Source organism: Euleptes europaea, chromosome 7 (genome assembly GCF_029931775.1).
Source record: "Euleptes europaea isolate rEulEur1 chromosome 7, rEulEur1.hap1, whole genome shotgun sequence".
In the NCBI taxonomy this organism is placed as follows: Eukaryota; Metazoa; Chordata; class Lepidosauria; order Squamata; family Sphaerodactylidae; genus Euleptes; species Euleptes europaea.
In genome coordinates, this window is record NC_079318.1 from 80,857,289 (window position 1) to 80,878,279 (window position 20,991).

At 53.9% G+C, this 20,991-nt stretch overlaps 2 protein-coding genes across 2 annotated transcripts in view; both read left to right on the top strand.

Annotated features, from left to right (window-relative positions):
- PCNX3 (pecanex 3) overlaps positions 1-17,654 on the top strand; it is a gene marked incomplete at its 3' end in the record, with an annotated part of 46,229 nt that extends 28,575 nt beyond the window's left edge. Inside the window, exons 24-33 of the mRNA XM_056853434.1 lie at positions 2,744-2,873; positions 3,036-3,094; positions 3,490-3,705; positions 4,071-4,324; positions 11,387-11,617; positions 13,211-13,314; positions 13,403-13,550; positions 14,127-14,357; positions 16,763-17,037; positions 17,522-17,654. Of these exons, the coding sequence (XP_056709412.1) occupies positions 2,744-2,873; positions 3,036-3,094; positions 3,490-3,705; positions 4,071-4,324; positions 11,387-11,617; positions 13,211-13,314; positions 13,403-13,550; positions 14,127-14,357; positions 16,763-17,037; positions 17,522-17,654 (1,781 nt within the window). The remainder of the gene's footprint in view (positions 1-2,743; positions 2,874-3,035; positions 3,095-3,489; positions 3,706-4,070; positions 4,325-11,386; positions 11,618-13,210; positions 13,315-13,402; positions 13,551-14,126; positions 14,358-16,762; positions 17,038-17,521) is intronic.
- Positions 17,655-18,572: 918 nt separating this feature from the next.
- Positions 18,573-20,991, top strand: LOC130481054 (early growth response protein 4-like). The gene is made up of 2 exons (XM_056853711.1): positions 18,573-18,836; positions 20,795-20,991. The coding sequence occupies exons 1-2, from the start codon at positions 18,585-18,587 to the stop codon at positions 20,981-20,983; spliced, it is 441 nt and encodes a 146-aa protein (XP_056709689.1). The 5' UTR covers positions 18,573-18,584; the 3' UTR covers positions 20,984-20,991.

A 20,991-nucleotide genomic window follows, 5' to 3' on the forward strand; every position in this document is an offset into this window, starting at 1 on the left:
GAGATACAAACTTTATAGAAGACACAGGCAAAGCCAATTAAGGATATTATTTTTACTTTGTTTTTCTTTTTACTTAAAATAACAACAGTGCTTAACACAGTAACACTCTTCCAGTATTTTCTTTTATTTTACAGTCTTTGATCATTGACACCTTGGGACTGGGGTGGAGGTGGCTGCCTCGGCTGCCTCGCGGTCCTGATAAGAGCTGTCAAGGGGCCAGATCCAGCCCCCAGGCCTTACGTTTGACACCCCTGCGCTATGGGGTCACCATAAGTCTGCCTCAACTTGAAAGCGCTTTCCGCTCCAATATAGCAACAGGATACCTTCTGAGGCAAACCACTGGGATGCTTAGCTGTTGCCAGGGCTGTCTGCATCCTGTGGCTCTTCTGTTCAAGAATAGAAAGATGACAGAATGTGGTGTTCTCTTCCTTTGAGTTTCAGGTTTCATTTAAAAGAAGCAAGTTTCTAGCCTTGGTAGCCGCAAAAGATGGCCTTGAGGGATGTCCTAAGGCAGTGATGGCGAACCTTTTAGAGACCGAGTGCCCAAACTGCAACCCAAAACCCACTTATTTATTACAAAGTGCTAACATGGCAATTTAACCTTAATACTGAGGTTTTACTTTAGAAAAAACAACTTCCCTGGACTCCCAGCTGGGCAGGGAGTGCAGGGAAGAGGGCGGGAGCTTTGAACCGCAGGCAGCGTAGAGCGGTTCAAAGACCCTGCCGTCCAGCTGGGCGGCGGGGAGTGCAGGGAGGGGGAGCGCTGAGCAGTTCAAAGCCCCTGCCACCCAGCTGGGCGGTGGGGAGTGCAGGAAAGGGGGGGCTTTGAACCGCTCTATACAGCAGCGCAGAGCAGTTCAAAGCCCCCGCCGCTCAGCTGCTCTCCCGGGAGACAGAGCCACGCGCTGCAGGGCAGAGCGGTTCAAAGCCCCTCGCCGCCCAGTTACATGAAAGATCTCACCCTGGAGAGCCACTGGTCCGAGTAGACAATACTGTCTTTGATGGACCAAGGGTCTGATTCAGAATAAGGCAGCTTCATGTTATCTGAAGAGAGATGAGGGTGGGGGAGAGAACGAATTAAAAACTACAAGAATTTGTATTGTATTTTAAAAAATAATAAAAATAACAACTACACCACCTGGCATTCCCGAGGGGGCTGGGAGGAAGTGCCCAGAGAGTTCAGACAGCTGCAGTCGAGCGAGAGGCGTCCAGCGGGGGAGGGACGGAGGGCAGGATGAGCCGGCGAGCTGGGCTAGTTGACGGGCCTCCGGCCGGGCAGCACTCGCCTGGCTCGCTCAGAGCCGGGCTGCAAAGCGAGGCGAACGACAGAGGGCAGGGTCGGCGCGGCTGTCCAGCATGTCCCACCGAGGCAGCCCCCAATGCGGCAGCAGAGCCTAAGCACCGGGGGTCTCTCTCCGCCCCCCCCCCGTGCCTCTGCTGGAGCCCTGCGGCGGGCGGCGCTTCTGCAGCATCGGGAAGGCGAGCGAAGGGCTCCTCCAGCTGCCCGGCCCACCGCTGAGCCGCCGGCCCCGTGTTGCAAACGCACTCCTTTGGCAAGCCCCTGAATGCGCACGACACGCGTCCGCGCCACGTGCCCGGGGGGAGATGCCTGTCTGCATGCAGCGCAACCCCCGCCGGATCGCCCGCCCGCTGGAGATGGCGCGGGCCGCAGTGACTGCCCGCTGGTGCCCTTGGCAGAGGGGGAAGGCAGGAGGGGGTAGGTGTCGCTCGAGGGGGGGGAGAGGGCCCCCCTGCCCAGGCTGCTCCAGGGGGCTCTTTGCAGCCGAGCTGGCGGGACGGACGTGCTGCAATCAAGATGGACCGGAGGCCAGGCACCGACCGGACCCATTTGTGCACGGGAGGTTTCGCCTTGGATTCGCCGCTCTCTAGATGCAGGGAAGAGTGCAGGGAAGGGGGCGGGAGCTTTGAACCGCTCCGCTTCCTGCAGGCAACACGGAGCGGTTCAAAGCCCCCGCTGGGCGGCGGGGAGTGCAGGAAAGGGGGGGCTTTGAACCGCTCCAGCCCCCGCCACCCAGCTGAGCCTCGCGTGCCGGCAGAGAGGGCTACACGTGCCGGAGTCGGCACGTGTGCCATAGGTTCGCCAACACGGTCCTAAGGCATTAGTCTGGTAAGACTTACAATGAAGAGCCAGCGTAGTGTAGGGGTTAAGAGCGTCAGACTAGTATCTGGGAGACCCAGGTTTGAATCCTCAATCGTGCCGTGGAAGCTCACCGGGTGACCTTGGGTCTGTCACACTCTCGACCGAACCTACCTCACGGGGATGTTGGGAGGACAAAATGGAGAGGTAAGCCACTTTGGGTCCCCGTTGGGGAGAAAGGTGAGGGTACAAATGAATAAAATAAATGCAGGGAGGGTGCACATAAGTCAGACTACCTGGAGCAGAGCGAGTTCTGCATAACAGGCGAACGTTGCATGCCCGGCTCACTCAGTTTGCAAAACGTTACACAGGTGATAGAATTCAGCTTTAGTTGAGTTCACTAAAATTTTAGGTTTTAAGCACAGAATACTCCCCGCCTTGTCAAGCTGTGTGTTTGCTGTGCTCGAGAGGCTACCTGGTGTGGTTGTCAAATGGTAGCGAGGGAGTAAGGTGCCTGAGCAGAGCAGGTCTTTGGGCCCTGCGAGGAGCTGCCCAGCAAGGCCGTTCTTCCATGCAGAACTTGAATTCTTGGGGGTTCTCCTGCTTTTTCCATCCTGGTATTTCCTTGACCAGCCATCTGCCCAGACTCTGCCATGTTGTTTGTCCAGGCTGTCCTTTCTGCCCTCTTCTCCACTCCCCTCAACCCACTGCTGGGCAGTGCAGTCTTCATCATGTCCTATGCCCGCCCTGTCAAGTTTTGGGAGCGTGACTACAAGTGAGTAAGACCGGAGAGCCTGTTGTTTCCTCTGAGGAAGCAGCGGTGGCGCTGTGCCGACGTCCCTCACCAGAGCGTGGAGCCTCATGGGCCCTGGGGTAGGCTTGCTGTAGCTTGGGCCTGTGTAGGCTTTAAACCTTGTCCCTCTTTCCCGCTCCTCAGCACCAAGAGAGTCGATCATTCCAACACCAGACTGGCCACGCAGCTTGACCGTAACCCAGGTGTGTTTCAGGCGGGACAACCGTGCCCACAGTTTTATTGACTTATTATTTGCATTTGTATCACGCCCTCATTTTTGGCAAGCCGGGCTCAGAGCAGGTCACAACATAAATGATAAAAACATCAGTTAAAACATACTTTAAAACTCATATTTCATATTACAGCGAACACAAGGACATTGTTGGGGAGGGAGGGGACAGGCCATATAGTCCAGCTCCCCGTGGGAAGACAGCATCCCCCTCGCGCCTCCCTCTTGAGTGTGAAGTGTGCTGCAGACAGATAGCTGGTGCGCCGCTTCACTGGGCCTCTGCAAACCTAGAATTCAAGGTAGTCGGAAGCAAGTCCAGCTGCAAATGCTTTTTAAGAATTGGTGTGTGTTTGTGTGCCTTTTTTGCAGGTGCTGATGACAACAACCTGAACTCCATCTTCTACGAACACCTGACCCGCTCGCTGCAGCACGCGCTCTGCGGGGACCTTCTGCTGGGGCGGTGGGGCAACTACGCCACGGGGGACTGCTTCATCCTCGCCTCGGACTACCTGAATGCCCTGGTCCACCTCATTGAGATCGGCAATGGCCTGGTTACCTTCCAGCTGCGGGGCCTCGAGTTCCGCGGTGAGGGCAGAGAGGCATCGTGGCAGGGGAGCGATAGGGGGGTTGAGGTCCTCAGGGAAGGGGGAGCCCCAGACACTGGGGGTGGGGGCTGTGCGACAGAAAAGCCCTCACCATTCCTGATTGGCTGGAGGGTGCTTGCCTTGGATTCGCAGTGACCTCTGAATCTCTCCAGTTGCACGACGTGTGTTTTGCAATGCCGATTGCCTGGCAAGGAAGGGCCTGTGTTTGTCTTAAATGCACTCTGTAGCAAACGTGTGGGTTCATCTTTGTGGCTTCTGTGCAGTCCCATGCGTGCCTGCACAGAAGACCACTCGATGAACAACGGTTACAGGTAAGTGCAACATTGTTTTACTTCCCTTGCCCAGGTACCTACTGCCAGCAGAGAGAGGTGGAGGCCATCACAGAGGGCGTGGAAGAGGATGAGGGCTGCTGCTGCTGTGAGCCGGGCCACCTGCCCCGCGTGCTGAGCTTCAATGCAGCTTTCGGGCAGCGCTGGCTGGCCTGGGAAGTGGCCGCCACCAAGTACGTCCTGGAGGGCTACAGCATCAGCGACAACAACGCTGCCTCAATGCTCCAGGTCTTCGACCTGCGGAAAATCCTCATCACTTACTACGTCAAGGTGAGAAGGGGAGGGGGGCGTTTTGTTTCTTTATTCTTTCCTCCTAGGAGCTCAAGGGGGTCCCTCTGTGCATTCTGCCATTTTATCCTCATCACAACCCTGTGAGGTAGGCTAGGCTGAGAACGACCAACCCAAAGCAAACAGGGATTTGAGCCAGTGCTCCCCCATCCTGGTCTGGAGCTCTTGTCGCAGCATTGAAACAATGGACCTGCTGCATTTTGTAAGAGGTTGCAAAGGCAATTAGATGATATTTTGTTGACCTGACTGAAGAACCTGATGGTGGAGCATGTGCGCTCTCAGGTGTTGCGCGCTCAGGTGAGTGTCCATTTTTGAGCTTTATTCATTGTAGGAGATCAGCAGTTGGCAACTTGGCTTCTTAGTTTGGATCAATACATGAAGAGCCCCCCCCCCCCGAGCATGCATACCCTCTTGTTCTCTCTGCCCCTTCTCTCCCTGCCTTGCTTTCTCCAGAGCTTGCTTGTCTGTCCACTCCTTTGAACGCACATGAACACATGGAGCTCCCTTATACTGAATCAATCCATTGGTCCAGCAAGGTTGGTATTGTCTACTCAAGACTGGCAGCAGTTCCCCAGGATCTCACGTGGACGTCTTTCACATCAACTACTATCTGATCCGTTTTAAGTGGAGATGCCAGGGATTGAACCTGGGACCTTCTGCCTGCCAAACAGATGCTCTACCACTGAGCCACGGCCTCCTCCTAGGGGGCTTCATAGGAAGGTGCCTTATGCATTGGTCCTTTCGGGTCAGTAGTATTAGGTGCTGTAGAATACAGGCAGAATAATGCTACTGCAGTGGTCTTGTTTGTGGGCTTCGTAGAGGCACCTGGTTGGCCATTGTGTGAGCAGACTGGTGGACGATGGACCTTGGTCTGATCCGAAATGGACTTTCTTATGTTCGTATTCGTGGCTTCTGTGCAGTCCCACATGGGACTATGCTTGCGCAGGCTAGCCACGGAGACGACTAGTCAGCTTATTGAAAGAGTTCAGCTCCCTTGGAGCGCTCCCTCCCCACGTGACTAAGCCTAACGGCTTTTCCCACCCAGAAGTCACATAAGGGAGAGGCAGGGAGCACTCTTCCCTCAGTTCTTTTCTTGCCTCCGTGAGGAGAGGATGTGATTTCAGTGATTACTGTTATAGAAGGCCTTGCTTTCTAGACTGAGTTCAGTTGCCGCGCTAAACCAATAGTGTGATAGTTCATTTTTCTTTTTATTATTTTTTATTTTTCTTCTACAAATAATTGAGATGGCATTGTTAAAAAAATGCTGGAGCTGTGGGGCCAAAATGGCCTCCAGCGATGAACACAAGGACTACCTACTTTGTCTGGCCGAGGGGCATGTTATGGCTTCTTGCCACCTCTGTTCCCGATTCACCAAAAAAGCTCACCGGGACAGAGATGACAGACTTAAGGCAGCCTTGTATGCAGGGTCCCTCTGACCACCATCAGGAAGGGAGGGCTCCCATTCCCCGACTGCAGCTTCTACTTCAGCCTTGCCTAAGTCGACGGAGACCCGTCCTCGGGAGGAGAGGAGAGCAGCTTCAGAGCCCCCGAAGAAGAAGAACAAGGGGTCGCCAGAGAAGTCCGGCTCTTCTAAGGGGAAGTCGGGGGCGGGACCTGCCAGCGCCGAGAAGGGGACCACGCGACCTGCTGGCTCCGAGCGTCCTACCGGCGCCGAGAAACCTTCTGAGCTCCTGGAACCGAGCGGTCGCTTCCGATCGCCGGAAGGCCGGAGATCACCGCCACTGGTTGGAGTCGGGGCTTCAGAACCGGTAGGGAAGCTTCCTAAACCCCCCTCTCCCCTCCGAGCGAGAAGAGCCCACGATCGCCCAGGCATAGACCTCCTTTGAGACAGAGATCAGGCTCCCCGCGCTGACCTTCGCTTTCTCCTCAGCGCAGATCTTCCCAGGAAGGACAAGCTGCTGCAAGGGCAGACTCCCCTGTCGGGTCGTAGCCCGATATCACGCCTGCAGAGTAGGGCTCTACCTGCGAATAGGCGTCCTCGTACCCCCTCTCCTTCTGGGGGTGAGTTGAGTCCCATTGGAACTGATGGTAATAAGGATCCAGGTATCTAGGATCTCCAATCTCGGATCCGAAGCCATGGGACTGCAATGCATGCTCTTCCTCGTCTGAGAACATGCATTGCGGTCCCATGGCCTAGGATCCGAGATTGGAGATCCTAGATACCTGGACCCTTATTACCATCGGTTCCAACGGGACTGGTCTGCATACTATTACTGCCCTCCACCCTGGCATGCTGCCTGTGGATTCCGTCACCATCGGAGTCGGGATGGGCCCGTGCCATCGACGTCGAAGCAGAGCTCTGCGACACCATGCTACACGGCTCCAGAGGAATCCTTGGAGCTACAGAGGCAAATGACTGAGCCTGATGAGCAACAGTCGGAGCTGGAGCTGGAGGAGGCTGAAGGGGATTATGGATCCGATTTTGGTTCGGAGGAGACCTCTCTCCCCAGATGATGCTGTTGGGGACCCAGCTCTGGCTTTCCCAACTGAGGACTTAAAGCTCTTCACAGAACAGCTGCTTAGGCTGGCTAAAGCCCTTGGTCTGGACATTACCCACTCGGATCCGGGACCTTCAGATCCTATCATGGGGGTTTTATATAGCCCTGACACTGGACCTCCTAGATCCCTTTGGTAAAGGGAATACGGGATATAGTGATGGCCAGCTGGGAGAAACGAGCTTCATTGATGCCTTCAATTAAAAAAACCGAGAACCTTTATAAAGTGTGTGAGGGGGAGGCAGATTTTCTCTACAAACACCCCCCGGCCAACTCCATCATTACGGAGGTGTTAGCGGCCAAATACAAGGTAGGGGTGCACTCAGCACCTATGGATAAGGAGGGGTGCAAGATGGATAACCTTGGAAGGAAACTATTCTTCCGGCTCTTTAGGAGTTAGGGTTGCCAACTTTGGGGCTTTAATGGGCAGGTACCAGATGGACCTCTGGAATAGAGTGTCAGAGGTTCTGGATTCCCTGCCAGAGGACAAGAGGTCCTTGCTCAAAATCCTCCAAATGGAGAATAGTAGGCTTGGAAAACATCAAATGTCTGCTGCAGGAGGTGGAGGAATTGGTTTCTAAGGGTGCTGTCCAGGTTGTCCCGCCCACTGGACATAGGAGTGGTTTTTATTCAAGATACTTTCTCGTCTATAAAAAAGATGGGTGCAAGTGTCCAATCTTGGACCTGAGAGCCCTCAATAAATACATATATGTTAGGAAATGTAGGATGCTGTCTTTGCAGGAGATTCTCCCGCTACTTTCCCAGCACATGTGGATTTGCCATCCTGGATCTCAAGGATGCATATTTCCATGTGGCCATACATCGTTCCTGCAGGAAATTCCTACGGTTCCGATTCAACGGAGAGTCCTACCAGTTCACGGTTCTGCCCTTTGGTTTGGCCACGGCACCTAGGGTTTTTACCAAGGTGGTGGCTGAAGTGGTTGGGTTTCTGGCCTCTAGAGGATGTACCATTTTTCCCTACCTAGATGACTGGTTGTTAGTGGGGAATCTAGACAAGCGTTGCTAGACTCTTATCAGTTTAGTGACAACTACTCTGTCCCGGGACGGGCCTCCTGGCCGGCTCCCGGACTGAGACCTCCCCCGTTTCCACTGCCCCTGGCCCAGGCTTACCCGGGGGGGGGCAGAAGGGGCGCTGCCGATCGCCCAACCCCCCCCCCCAGAGAACCAAGGGAGATCACCGCGGCTCCTTCTCTCTTCCCCAGGCAGCTGACGAGACGGGGCCCGGCAGCCCAGGAGCGTCGCGGCGGCCCTGCAGGTCCCGGGGCCCGGCACGCCCCGAATGACGCGGCCCTCTGGACTCCGCCCCACTCAGCTGTTGATTGGGCAGGCGCGAGTGGGGCGCGGGAGAGCTGGCGGCACAGCTGCAGCCGGTCACCGCCAGACGCCGGCGGGGCCAGGCTGGAAAGGGAGCACAGGTGGTGGGACGGGAGTGAGTGGAGAAGGGGCGGGGCCTCTCTGGCTGGGGGAGGGATAAAAGGCGAGAGGGGAGCCGCGGCCGGGGAGGAAGCCAAAGAGAGGTTGTGCGGAGGCTGAGGGAGAGTCAGCCGACAACCTGTCAACGTCCGAAGGGGGAGAAAGCTCTGACTCCCCCTTGGACTGGTCTGAGGCCGAGGAGGCTCCTCCGCCCCCATCCCTCGCCCAGGCAGAGACCCCAGGGGTCACTGACACCCAGGAGCGGCGTGACATACTCTGTCTTCCTTGGGCCTAGTCATCAACCAAGGAAAATCTAAACTCATGCCTACTAAGAGAATACATTATATTGGAGCGGTCCTTAATGCGGACAGGTTCTTGGCCTTCTTACCCACCTCAAGGGTTAGGTCTATCCGGGCCCTGGTATTCTTCTTCTCCAGGAAGAGGCATCAGAAAGCAGTGCTAATCCAAAAGCTTTTGGGCCTGATGGCCTCAACTACTGCAGTAGTTCCTTATGCACATGCGCCCACTCCAGAATTGGTTCATTAGGAATTTCAGATTCAATGTTGATCCTCAATGGAAGCAACTTTCCATCCCTAGGTGGATTCTGCGTTCACTCATGTGGTGGGCTCAGGAATCTAACCTGTTACAGGGTATGCCCTTTGGAATTGCGACACACGATCTACAAATCTTCACAGACGCTTCCCTTGGGGGGTGGGGAGCTATATGTGGTCATCTCACAGCCAGAGGCAGGTGGTTCCCTACAGAATCCTTATTGCATATCAACCTCCTGGAATTAAAAGCGGTTAGACATGGTCTTACCTCTTTTGCAGGCATCATCGAAGGAAAGTCAGTCCTTGTTTCCACTGACAGCACCACGGCGAAGTTTTACCTGAACAAGCAGGGGGGCACAGGATCTCTCGCTCTGTGCGCAGAGGCAGTCAAAATCTGGACCTGGGCCCTAGATCATCAGGTTTCCATCACCGCGATACACGTTGCGGGAACTTCCAACGTCGCTGCGGATGCTCTCAGCAGGGACGTAACCCAGGACCACGAGTGGTCCATACAAGACAGTGTTCTGGACTCTGTTTTCAGGGAATGGGGCTACCCCTGCATAGATCTGTTCGCCACCAGTCACAACGCCAAATGCAGGTGCTTCTGTTCAAGGGCCGCAAGGGACCCCGCCTCCATAGGGGATACTTTTCAGTTCCTGTGGTCCCAGAATCTGCTGTATGCCTTCCCCCCGCTCCCCCTCATTTCCAGGATAGTGTGAAAGATTATGTCAGATCGAGCAGACATCATTTTGATTGCCCCCTTTTGGTCAAAGAGGCCATGGTTCTCCACCATGTGGGCCCTCTCCAAGGGGACATTCATCACCCTCCCCCCCATCCCCATTACTACTGTCAGGGCGTCGGGTGTTCCATCACAATCCCAAGGTACTCAAACTGACAGCGTGGAGGATTCGGGGGTGAATATATGGTCTGATAAGGAGGCTGATGTTCTCTTGGCTTCCCGCAGACCATCTACAAGAAAATCATATAATTCCAAATGGAGTCATTTCTCCACCTGGGCCACTTCAAAGGAGTTAACCCCAGAAACATGCCCTCTTTCAACTGTATTTGATTACATGCTCAGGTTGAAAGATGAGGGCTTATCTAATTCCTCTATTAAGGTTCACCTCGTGGCCATATCGGCTTTTCATGAGGGCATAGGAGCTAAATCCCTATTTGCTCACAAGTTGTGTAAAAGGCTTCTTAAAGGGCTAAATAATTCTTTCCCACCTGTTTCGGCTCCCATTCCACAGTGGAGTCTTAAATTAGTGTTGTCACAGTTGATGTTTAAACTGTTTGAGCCGATGGCTTCTTGTGAACTGGCTTTTCTGTCTTATAAAACTGCCTTTTTAGTGGCAATTACCTCTGCTCGCAGAGTAAGTGACCTGAGAGCTCTCAGATTCGATCCTCTCTTTACTAAGTTTTATAGTAATACGGTGGTTCTCAGGCCCAGCATGGAGTTTTTACCCAAGATTCTTTCTAAATTTCATCTGTCTCAGGACTTGGTACTCCCCACGTTCTTCCCAGACCCACAATCAGATCCAGACAAACAATTACACACTCTGGATGTACGCGGAAATTTGCTGTTTTATTTTAAAAGGGTTCAGGAATTCAGACGAGATAGCAACCTCTTTATTTGTTTCAGGGGCCCTAATAAGGGCAAGGGAGTATCTACCCAGACATTGTCCAGATGGGTGACATCTGCGATAAGACTAGCCTACAAGGAGGCAGGGGTAGAGTGTCCTATGCAAGTTCATGCGCATTCAACAAGAGCGCAGGCCACTTCAGCTGCTTTCGCATCCCACCTAGACATCCAGGACGTTTGCAGAGCAGCTACATGGTCTACACCATCGACCTTCATCCGTCATTATGCCATGGACGTGGATTCCAGAGCAGAGGCATCTGTTGGGAGAGCAGTGTTAAATTCATTGTTTAAGTGAACAGCGCCCACCCGCCTCCGCACAGTAGTGAGCTTGCTACTCTCCCATGTGGGACTGCACAGAAGCCACGAATTCGAAAAACAGTGTTGCACTTACCTGTAACTGTTGTTCGTAGAGTGGTCTTCTGTGCAGTCCCACATCCCTCCCTCCTGACCCTGCTGTGGGCTGTTCCACTTCTAGTGTGGTCTCCCTGCAGCGGCGATTGGAGAACTGAGGGAAGAGTTCTCCCTGCCCCTCCCTTACGTGACTTTTGGGTGGGAAAAGCCGTTAGGTTTAGTCACGTGGGGAGGGGGAGGGAGGGCTCCAAGGGAGCTGAGCTCTTCCAATAAGCTGACTAGCCTTCTCCGTGGCTGGCCTGCGCAAGCGCAGTCCCATGTGTGCCTACACAGAAGACCACTCTGCAGGTAAGTTACAGGTAAGTGCAACACTGTTTTTCTTATGTCAGTGTTCTATTGCTGAGCATTTCATCTTGAGAAAGTACAAATGTAAAACTCTTCACAGGAGCTGAGCTGAGGCTTGCCTGTAAAACCGCCATGGGAAGGCGCATACAGGGCTGACGTTGTGTTCTCTTTCTCTTTCCCCCACCGACCACTTCCTCCTTGGCAGAGCATCATCTATTACGTGACTTGTTCCCCAAAGCTGGAGGACTGGCTGGCCAATGAGGGGATCCAGGAAGCCCTGCGGCCTTGCACCTCCCTCAACTACGCGGACAGTGACCCCACTTTCAACCTCAATATAGATGAGGACTACGACCACCGCATGGCAGGGATCACCTTGGCTTCCTTTTGCAACATCTACCTCGACTGGATCCAGTACTGTGCTGGCCGCAGGGAGAAGGTGGGCCATAGCACCGGGGTGGGGAGAGGGTCCCGTCTCTTAAAGCGAGAAGTGCTGGGGCTCAGCCTGGCCGCACTGATGAAAGCAGGGGGAAGCTCCTGGTCTCCCTCCCCCTGTGTGTAATAGGTCCTCAGTATCATTCACTCTAGAATCATAGATTCATAGAGTTGGAAGGGACCATCAGGGTCATCTAGTCCAACCCCCTGCACAATGCAGGAATTTCACAACTACCTCCCCCCCCACACCCCCAGTGACCCCTACTCCATGCCCAGAAGATGTCCAAGGTGCCCTCCCTCTCATGATCTGCATAAGGTCATAGAATCAACATTGCTGGCAGATGACCATCTAGCCTCTGCTTAAAAACGTCCAGGGAAGGAGAGCTTACCACCTCCCAAGGAAGAACTGCTGTAACTGTTAGAAAATTCTTCCTGATGTCTAGACGGAAACTCTTTTGATTTAATTTCAACCAGTTGGTTCTGGTCCGACCTTAGGGCAACAGAAAACAACTCTGAACCATCCTCTATATGACAGTTCTTCAAGTACATGAAGATTGTTATCATATCACCTCTCAGTCTTCTCCTCTTCAGGCTAAACATACTGTTGTGACATAACTTTTTTGCCTACTTTGTTAGCCTTTAAGATATTGCGGGATTCTTTGTGTGGGAAGGGTTTTCTCCTGTACGGTGGTCTTTGCTAGTAGACATGACACAGGGCTGAGTCCTGGCACTTAAAATCGGGGTGGGGAGGCTGAGGCCCGGATCAGATTAAGCTCAGAGGAGGCCAGGCGCTGGGTCCCTTCCCTCTTGTCTTGTTGATGACGCTGTGGCCGTTTCCAATTATGTTTAAAAGATCTTCGAAAGAAGAGTGGCAACAGGGTGTCTCCTCTGGGCATGGACAGGTAGGAGAGATGGGCAGGCCCCTCGGAAGAGAAGCGAAGGGTTTGCAAATGCAGGAAGGAGCCCTGAAATGTTCTAGGGTCTCCTCCCTTGGAGATCTCCAAGCATCACTTAGCGTAGACTCGAGGGCTAAGTTTCAGAGGGTAGCCGTGTAGGTCTGCTGTAAAACAGCACATTTGAGTCCAGTAGCACCTTAGAGACGAACAAGATCTATATAAGTATGAGTTTTTGAGAGTCTGTGCTCTCTGACAAGGGGAGCTTTGACTCTCAAAAGCTTATACCCCAAAATTCTTGTTGGTCTGTAAGGTGCTGTGTGTGTGTGTGTGTGTGTGTGTGTGTGTGTGTGTGTGTGTGTGTGTGTAAAGTGCCGTCAAGTCGCAGTCGACTTATGGGCAACCCCTTATGGGGTTTTCAAGGCAAGAGACGAACAGAGGTGGTTTGCTAGTGCCTTCCTCTGCATATCAGCCCTGGACTTCCTTGGTGGTCTCCCATCCAAATACTAACCAGGGCTTACCCTGCTTAGCTTCCGAGATCTGATGAGATCAGGCTATACCATGCTGCCTTCCCTCCCCATGTAAGGTGCTACCAGACTTTAATCTAGCTGCCCTAGACTTGAAGCATCCCTCTTCTGTTGCAGGACAGAAGGGACAGATTAGATAATGCCTCCGTTACCTGTCTGGCTTTTTGCTCTCTGCAGGCAGTGGAACGGGAGTGGAACTCTCCTCTGGTCACCCTGTGCTTTGGGCTTTGCATCCTGGGACGCCGGGCACTGGGCACTGCCTCCCACAGCATGTCAGCCAGGTGAGATCGCTCTCCCTCACCCCCCTTTCAGATGCTCTGCTCCCTCCTCCCCTACACGTTCTCACATGTGTTCTCCCTCTCACCGCAGCCTGGAGCCCTTCCTGTACGGCTTGCACGCGCTCTTCAAGGGAGACTTTCGAATCACGTCGCCCCGTGATGAGTGGGTCTTCGCCGACATGGATCTGCTGCACCATGTGGTGGCGCCTGGGGTGCGCATGTCCCTGAAACTACACCAGGTGTGCCCTTGCCTCCCTTCCCCTGATCCCTGCTTTTAGGTGAGGCTCGGAGAAGTTGAAAGGGGAGGGGGAAGGTCTCTAGACACTCATTTAAAAAGGTAAAGGTCCCCTGTGCAAGCACCGGGTCATTCCTACCCATGGGGTGACGTCACATCCCGACATTTCCTAGGCAGACTTTGTTTACGGAGTGGTTTGCCAGTGCCTTCCCCAGTCATCTTCCCTTTACCCCCAGCAAGCTGGGTACTCATTTTACCGACCTCGGAAGGATGGAAGGCTGAGTCAACCTTGAGCTGGCTACCTGAAACCAACTTCCGTTGGGATCGAACTCAGGTCATGAGCAGAGCTTTTAACTGCAGTACTGCAGCTTACCACTCTGCGCCACAGGGCTCTCTAGGCACTCTCTAGGCATTCATTTAATAAGGTAGAAATTCCCGTGTTGTCCTGGAATGAAAGTGGTTGGGCAACACAGGAACAAGAAAAGGAACTGTGTGTCTGGTGACATCCTTCCCAGGGGTAGAGAACGAGTGGCTCTCTCCCCCCACCCCCCAACATGATGCCTCCGCCTTCCCTCTAAAGGATCATTTTACCTCCCCGGATGAGTATGACGACCTGGCTGTGCTGTACGACGCCATAACATCTAACGAGGAGAAGATGGTGATCTCGCACGAGGGGGACCCAGCCTGGCGCAGTGCCATCCTTACCAACACGCCCGCCCTGCTGGCCCTGCGTCACGTGATGGATGACGCCAGTGATGAGTACAAGATCATCATGCTCAACAAGCGCTACCTCGGATTTCGGGTCATCAAGGTGGGCCAAAATCTCCAGTTCTGGAAAGATGCTGAAACTTTGTTTTGCAGGGGTTGGCTTAGCCACAGGTCTAAACTGGGCGGAAATGACTGAGCCCTGCTGGCAGGGACAGGGGGAGTTGGCAGAGAGCCCAGCCCTGGCAGCCCAAAGCGGGGGACCAGTTTGTTCCAGGATATAAGAACAAAGCTGACAGCACATCTTGGGACTGCTGGGGAAGGGGAAGGGCAGAGTGGCTCAGGGGTGTTGCATGGAGAAAGTCAAAATGTTTGAACCCCGGCATCTCCAGTTAAAAGGATCACTGAAACCTAGATCTGGAAGGGAGCTCAAGGGTCATCTAGTCCAACCCCTGCACAACTTAGGAAATTCACAACTACTTCCCCTCCTCCCACTTCCCCTGCTCTATGGCCAGAGGAAGGGAAAAAACCTCCAGGATCCCTGGCCAGCCTGTCCCAGAGGAAAATCACATGAACACATGAAGCTGCCTGATACTGAATCAAACCCTTGGTCCATCAAAGTCAGTATTGTCTACTCAGACCGGCAGCGGCTCTCTAGGTTCTCAGGCAGAGTTCTTCCACATCACCTACTTGCCTCATCCCTTTAACTGGAGATGCCGGGGATCGAACCTGAGAAAATAGGTGATGGAAATGTTCCACTGAGCGTGGCGTGAAATGTCGACAGCAAGAGAAAAAGGGGAGGGGGACAGAAGGGAATGAGGAATGTAACCTAGTCCAAGTTCTTAAGCGGTTACAGTATCCTTGAGAATGGGGGAAGGGTAGTTTTCCCCAACAGAGCACAGAGAGCAGGGGGAGAGGTAAAGCTCCTCCTGGACCGTACCATTCAGACTTGTTGTTGCTTCCTGCTGAACTTCCCCTGAACCTCAGCAGCCCAAGTTATCAAGGCAGTCCTAGTGCTATAGCTCTAATAGTCAAGGCTAAGCAAACAGGAAGCTGCTGGCCTATCCCTGGAGCACAGCGGGCTTTTGCCCTCTTTGGTTTGGTAATCCATTGTTTTATTTCCCCCCATGAAACCCTGTTTCCTCCCACCACTGAAGCTGTGGTGGCTTATGCCAACTATTAAGGCAATGGAACAGGACTGCTAGTACAGTAGAGGGAGGTTTCTGCATTCCTGGGTGGGTGGGCGGGGAATGACCCAAGTGTAATTATACAGGTGCTTTTCCCAGTTCACCAGAAAAGCGTGTGTAGGGGAGTACCCTCCAAAACGGCCGGACAAATGGAGGCCAGAGCACGTGTTCTGCCTCCAGATGCCCTGGGGCCCCGGCAGAATGACAACAGAGGTCTTACTCTGCCTGTTACCAGGCTGAATGGAAGCTGGCGACCTGCCTTGGGGGAAGACCGCCTCTAGCGATCAGAGCCGAGCAGTCCCAGGTGATGGAAGGATGCGATATGTGTGGCAAAAGGCCCCTTCCCCTCCAGCATTGCTTTTGACAAAAAGCTTCAACTGTGCAGGACAGTGATTTGCTATCGCGCTGGTGTGGGTGTCCTTCAATCAGGAGGCTTAATTGCATTAGGAGCCGTTTCTCCAATGCTTCTGGACCACAAGGAGGCCCGGCAACTCACCCACCCAGCGTGAGAGCCAGCATGGTGTAGTGATTAAGAGCGGTGGTTTGAAGCGGTGGACTCTGATCTGGAGAACTGGGTTTGATTCCCCCACTCCCCTTGATTCCCCCACTCCCCTGGACTCTAATCTACACATGAAGCCAGATGGGTGACCTTGGGCTAGTCACAGTTCTCTTCAAGCTCTCTCAGCCCCACCTACCTCACAGGGTGTCTGTTGCGGGGAGAGGAAGGGAAGGTGATTGTAAGCCGGTTTGAGTCTCCCTTAAGTGGGAGAGAAAGTTGGCATATAAACACCAACTCTTCTTCTTCACCCCCACTCCGGCCATTGGGGTTTGGTAAGATTTTGCAGGCTTCGGCTTGCGCTTTCATGCCCGGCATGCCTGGAGAGGCCTTCGTGGAAGGGAGTTGTATTGGGGAAGGCATAGATCTACCTGGCCCCAGCGTACGCAACAGTTTGGGTCAGGCACTCTCCAGCCAAGCCCAGCAGCGTTACTGCATGCATTTCCAGTGTCTGGGGAGTACCCAGAACCTGTTAGTGGTGCTTGCGCTTGTCCTTCATGACCAGCATGTTCTCCTGTGGCCTGTCCAGAGATTCCCACTCCAGAAAGCTGACCTGAGGAAAGAGCAGAGTACGTTTGGCAAGCGTATGATGCAGCATCCTTTCTGAAGCTTAAGTGTGTACGTGTCTGGGAGGGAGACCTCCTGGGAAATCTATTCGCCACATCATCGTGGGCTTCGTGACGGCAGAAGTGTGGGATGCAAAACGCTGTCGGTCCTTCTTTGCACCTGGGCCTTCTGTTGTAGCGCTGCTTCTCCCGTCCACCCCAGGTGAACCGGGAGTGCGTGCGGGGCCTCTGGGCCGGGCAGCAGCAGGAGCTCGTCTTCCTCCGGAACCGGAACCCAGAGCGCGGCAGCATCCAGAATGCCAAGCAGGCCCTGCGCAACATGATCAACTCCTCCTGCGACCAGCCCATCGGCTACCCCATCTACGTCTCACCCCTCACCACCTCCTACGCCGGCAGCCACCCGCAGCTGCGTTCTCTGTGGGGGGGCCCCATCAGCTTGCACAATATCTCGGCTTGGTTCATGCGGAGCTGGGAGAGGTGCGGGTCTCACGGGGCATGTGTGGGGGGAAGCATCTTTCCGGCCTCTATGTGTTGGTGGGCGTGGAGGTTAGGACAGGGCTTCCGACACCCAGCGAGAGCAAAAGAGGGGAAGGGCATAGCAGGTTAGGATCCTTTTCACACCCACCCACCCCTATCCACCATGGTGTAGTGGTTAAGAGTGGTGGTTTGGAGCGGTGGAGTCTGATCTGGTTAACCGGGTTTGATTTCCCACTCCTCCACATGAGCGGCGGAGGCTAATCTGGTGAACTGGATGTTTCCCCACTCCTCCACATGAAGCCAGCTGGGTGACCTTGGGCTAGTCACAGCTTTCTTAGAGCTCTCTCAGCCCCACCTACCTCACAGGGTGTCTGTTGTGGGGAAGGGAAGGAGATTGTAAGCCAGGTTGAGTCTCCCTTAAGTGGTAGAGAAAGTCGCCATATAAAAACCAACGCTTCTTCTAATTTCCCCCTTTGCGGTGCAGGTTGCAGAAGGGCTGCGGGGCCGGCTGCAACAGCGGAGGGAACATAGAGGATTCGGATTGTGGCGGCGGCTCTTCCTCCCTTAGCAATAACCCCCCCACGGTCCACGGGTCTCAGGTCCACGGGAGCACGGCCCACACTGCTGGAACGATGGCTGCCTACTCCCTTGAACCGGTGGTCGCCACCGCCCAGCCTCAGGCAGGTATGGAGGCCGCTCGCAGTTTGATACCGTGGAACTTGGCGGAGAGGAGACCACCTCCTGGAGGTGCAATTGGGAGGGCTAAGTGTGGAGTGGGAGAATAATGATGTCTGGGAGAGTAAGATGAAAAGTCATCAGGATCACTTTGTGATCAGTTTCAAAAACAAGTTTCCAAAGGAAAAATCCTGAATTTCTCCCCGCCGTGGAGCATTTCAGTGACTGTGGTTAGGTTAGCTCAGGAATTTTTGGCCTTTCGGCCTTCCTGGTTCCCTTACTGGTCCACTCCCAGCCCCCAAGCCTAGCATTTCGAACAGCCTTCTGCTGAATCAGACCCTTGGTCCATCAGAGTCAGTATTGTCTACTCAGACCGGCAGCAGCTCTCCACGGTCTCAGGCTGAGGTCTTTCACATCACGTACTTGCCTGGTCCCTTTAACTGGAGATTCTGGGGATTGAACCTGGGACCTTATGCATGCCAAGCTGATGCTCTACCACTGAACCACGGCCCCTCCCCTGTGTCCCACAGGTGCTGTGGAGCACAGGCAGGATGCTGCTGCAGATGTCTGTGGGCTTCCTAGAGGCACTTGGTTGGCCACTGTGTGAACAGACTGCTGGACTTGATGGGCCTTTGGTCTGATCCAGCATGGCCTTTTTATGTTCTTAAGACACCTGTGTGTTTCTTTTCTCCCCCTCCCCCTTAGGACTCGAGTCCAGCCTTCCTCCTCAGAGCCAAAGCTGGCTGGTCCAGCCCCAGCCAGCCCCCTTGTTGAGCCAGGGCGACGGACGACCCCTACCCACCCCGCCTGCCTCTTGGCCCCCTGGCCCACACTTCTTGGGTCAGCTTTCGTGTGCCGTCTCCTTGGCATCCATGGCCGAGGGGACTGGACGCGCCCCCCTGCCTTTCCGCCCGGGACTCCAGGCCCCCTCTGCCTTCGCCTATGAGGGCCTCTGTGGCAAATGGAGCCTGCCCAGCTGCAAGGGACTGAACGGGCTGGCAGGGGGCGAGGTTGACATCCCACCCGGAACACCCCCAGCGTGCGCCAAGGAGAGTTCTTCGTTATCGCCTTCTGCTGTTGCTGCAGTGGGGACAGCGGGCGCTGGTGGCAGCCCTAAACCTCAGGTGCGTATTCCCTCTCCCCACCTTTCTCACAAAGTATAACATGCTTGCTTGCTTTTTATCCCTTCCAGAGTCACATGGTGACTTCCACCTTAAATAGTCCCTCTGTTTATCTGGTCCGGAAAAAAAACCAGGTTGGCCTGTGTTTAGCTTGGCAGTCCCTACTAGGATTGCCAATCTCCAGGTGGGGCCTGGAGATCTCCCGGAATTACAGCTGATTGCCAAACGACACAGATCAGTTCCCCTGAAGGAAATGGCTGCTTTGGAGGGTGGACCCAGTGGCAGTGAACTTTGCTCAGCTCCCTCCCCAAGCTCCACCCCGAAATCTCCAGGAATTTCCAAGCCCAAAGCTGGTAGCCCTAGTCCTTACCCATTGAGATGGTGTTGATACTAGTCATAATGCATACCTCATCTCTCCAGGATCAGAGGAGCATGCTGAATATATTGGGTGCTGTGGAAGAGAGGCAGGACAATGCTGCTGCAGTCGTCTTGTTTGGGGGCTTCCTAGAGGCACCTGGTTGGCCACTGTGTGAACAGACTGCTGGACTTGATGGGCCTTGGTCTGATCTGGAATGGCCTTTCTTACGTTCTAACCTAGATCAGCATTCCCCATCCTTCCTACGTTGTGACCCTACCCCAACGCAAGAGTGCCGGGTGGAAGAACAGCCCGTCCAGGCCAGCCTGCTTTTCCAGGTTTCTCTAACGTGAGGAGCTATAGTTCAAATGAATGGAAGAGAGAGCTGGTCTCAGACCCTCTGTATGTTTTCAAGGACACTCTTCATTATTTATTTAAGGGGTCATGTCCCTGGGGGGCGGGGAGTCCTAGCACACACATCGAGAACTGGCCGACATGTGCATCTGTGAGCGTAAACAACTGTGCGCCTCCTCTGTGCGAGTGCACTCACACCTCCTGTCCTTGCCAGGTGGCCAGACTCAGTGCGGCAGTGTCCTTAGCGCTGCAATCCGATTAGCGCTAACGGAAAGCTATTATGTTGATTCCCTTCTCCCCCCCTCCATATGACAGCAGGCAGGGGTGTCTGAAGGGCAGGCGCCGGATTCGCTAGCTTGGTTGGGTTAATGTCTTTAAAAGGAAGCAAATCGGGATAAATCCCTTCTGCTGCAAGGCAACCCTTCTCCCCTCCCCCCCCGCTCTTTCCCGCTTCATCCTCGATTAGATTCTCCCCCACCTTTCCGCTATCCTCCCAGCCCCTTCTTAAGTCCCCCCCCCGTCAAAGGCTGTTTCTCTTCTGTTAAGGTATTTTTGGGAGTAGGAGAAGGGGAATATACAGTAGTGGTTAAGAGCGGTGGTTTGGAGCAATGGACTCTGGAGAACTGGGTTTGATTCCCCACTCCTCCACATGAGCTGTGGAGGCTAATCTGGTGAACCGGGTTGGTTTCCGCACATGAAGCCAACTGGGTAACCTTGGGCTAGTCACAGCTCTGTTACAATTCTCAGCCCCACCTACCTCACAGGGTGTCTGTTGTGGGGAAGGGAAGGTGATTGTAAGCTGGTTTGATTCTCCCTTAAGTGGTAGAGAAAGTCGGCATATAAAAACCCAACTCTTCTTCTAAATTGAACCCTCGTCTGGTGTTTTAAGAAGAATTAGAGGGCAGGGTTTGTTTTTGGGTGGGGGATTTAGAGTGGAGTCCTGCAATGCTCTGACCTCCCTCTCTTTCTCTGGGGGCGGGACAGCAGAGAAAGGCGGGGAGAAGGCTTCTTCTTATAGCATCCTAGGTATTCAAACAGTATAATTTTATACAAAACGCAGTACAAAACCTTTTTTGTTTAAAAGAGAGGCTTGAATTTTAACAGCCCCGCAAGTGTAAAGTCCTGCATTCCCATCTCCAACTTTAAGGATTTATTTCATCTAGAAGTGTAAAAAGGAAAAAGAATGCTGTGGAAGGCATCTCTTCTATGCAGCTGAGAGACTAACACCAAGCCTTTCCTTTCCTTTCTGCAGCCCCCCAACCCAGGACCAGTCCCTGAAGGCAGCAGCGACTCCACCCCGTTACCTCCAGAACTGTTGGCGACGCCCTGCGGGAGCTGTCCCCAGCCAGAGTCTGCCCCTACCGTAGCAGAGTGGGGGCGGCAACGAGAAGACGAAGACAGCCCCGCAGCTGCCCAGCCGCTTCTGGAACATCAGTACTAAGGGGGAAG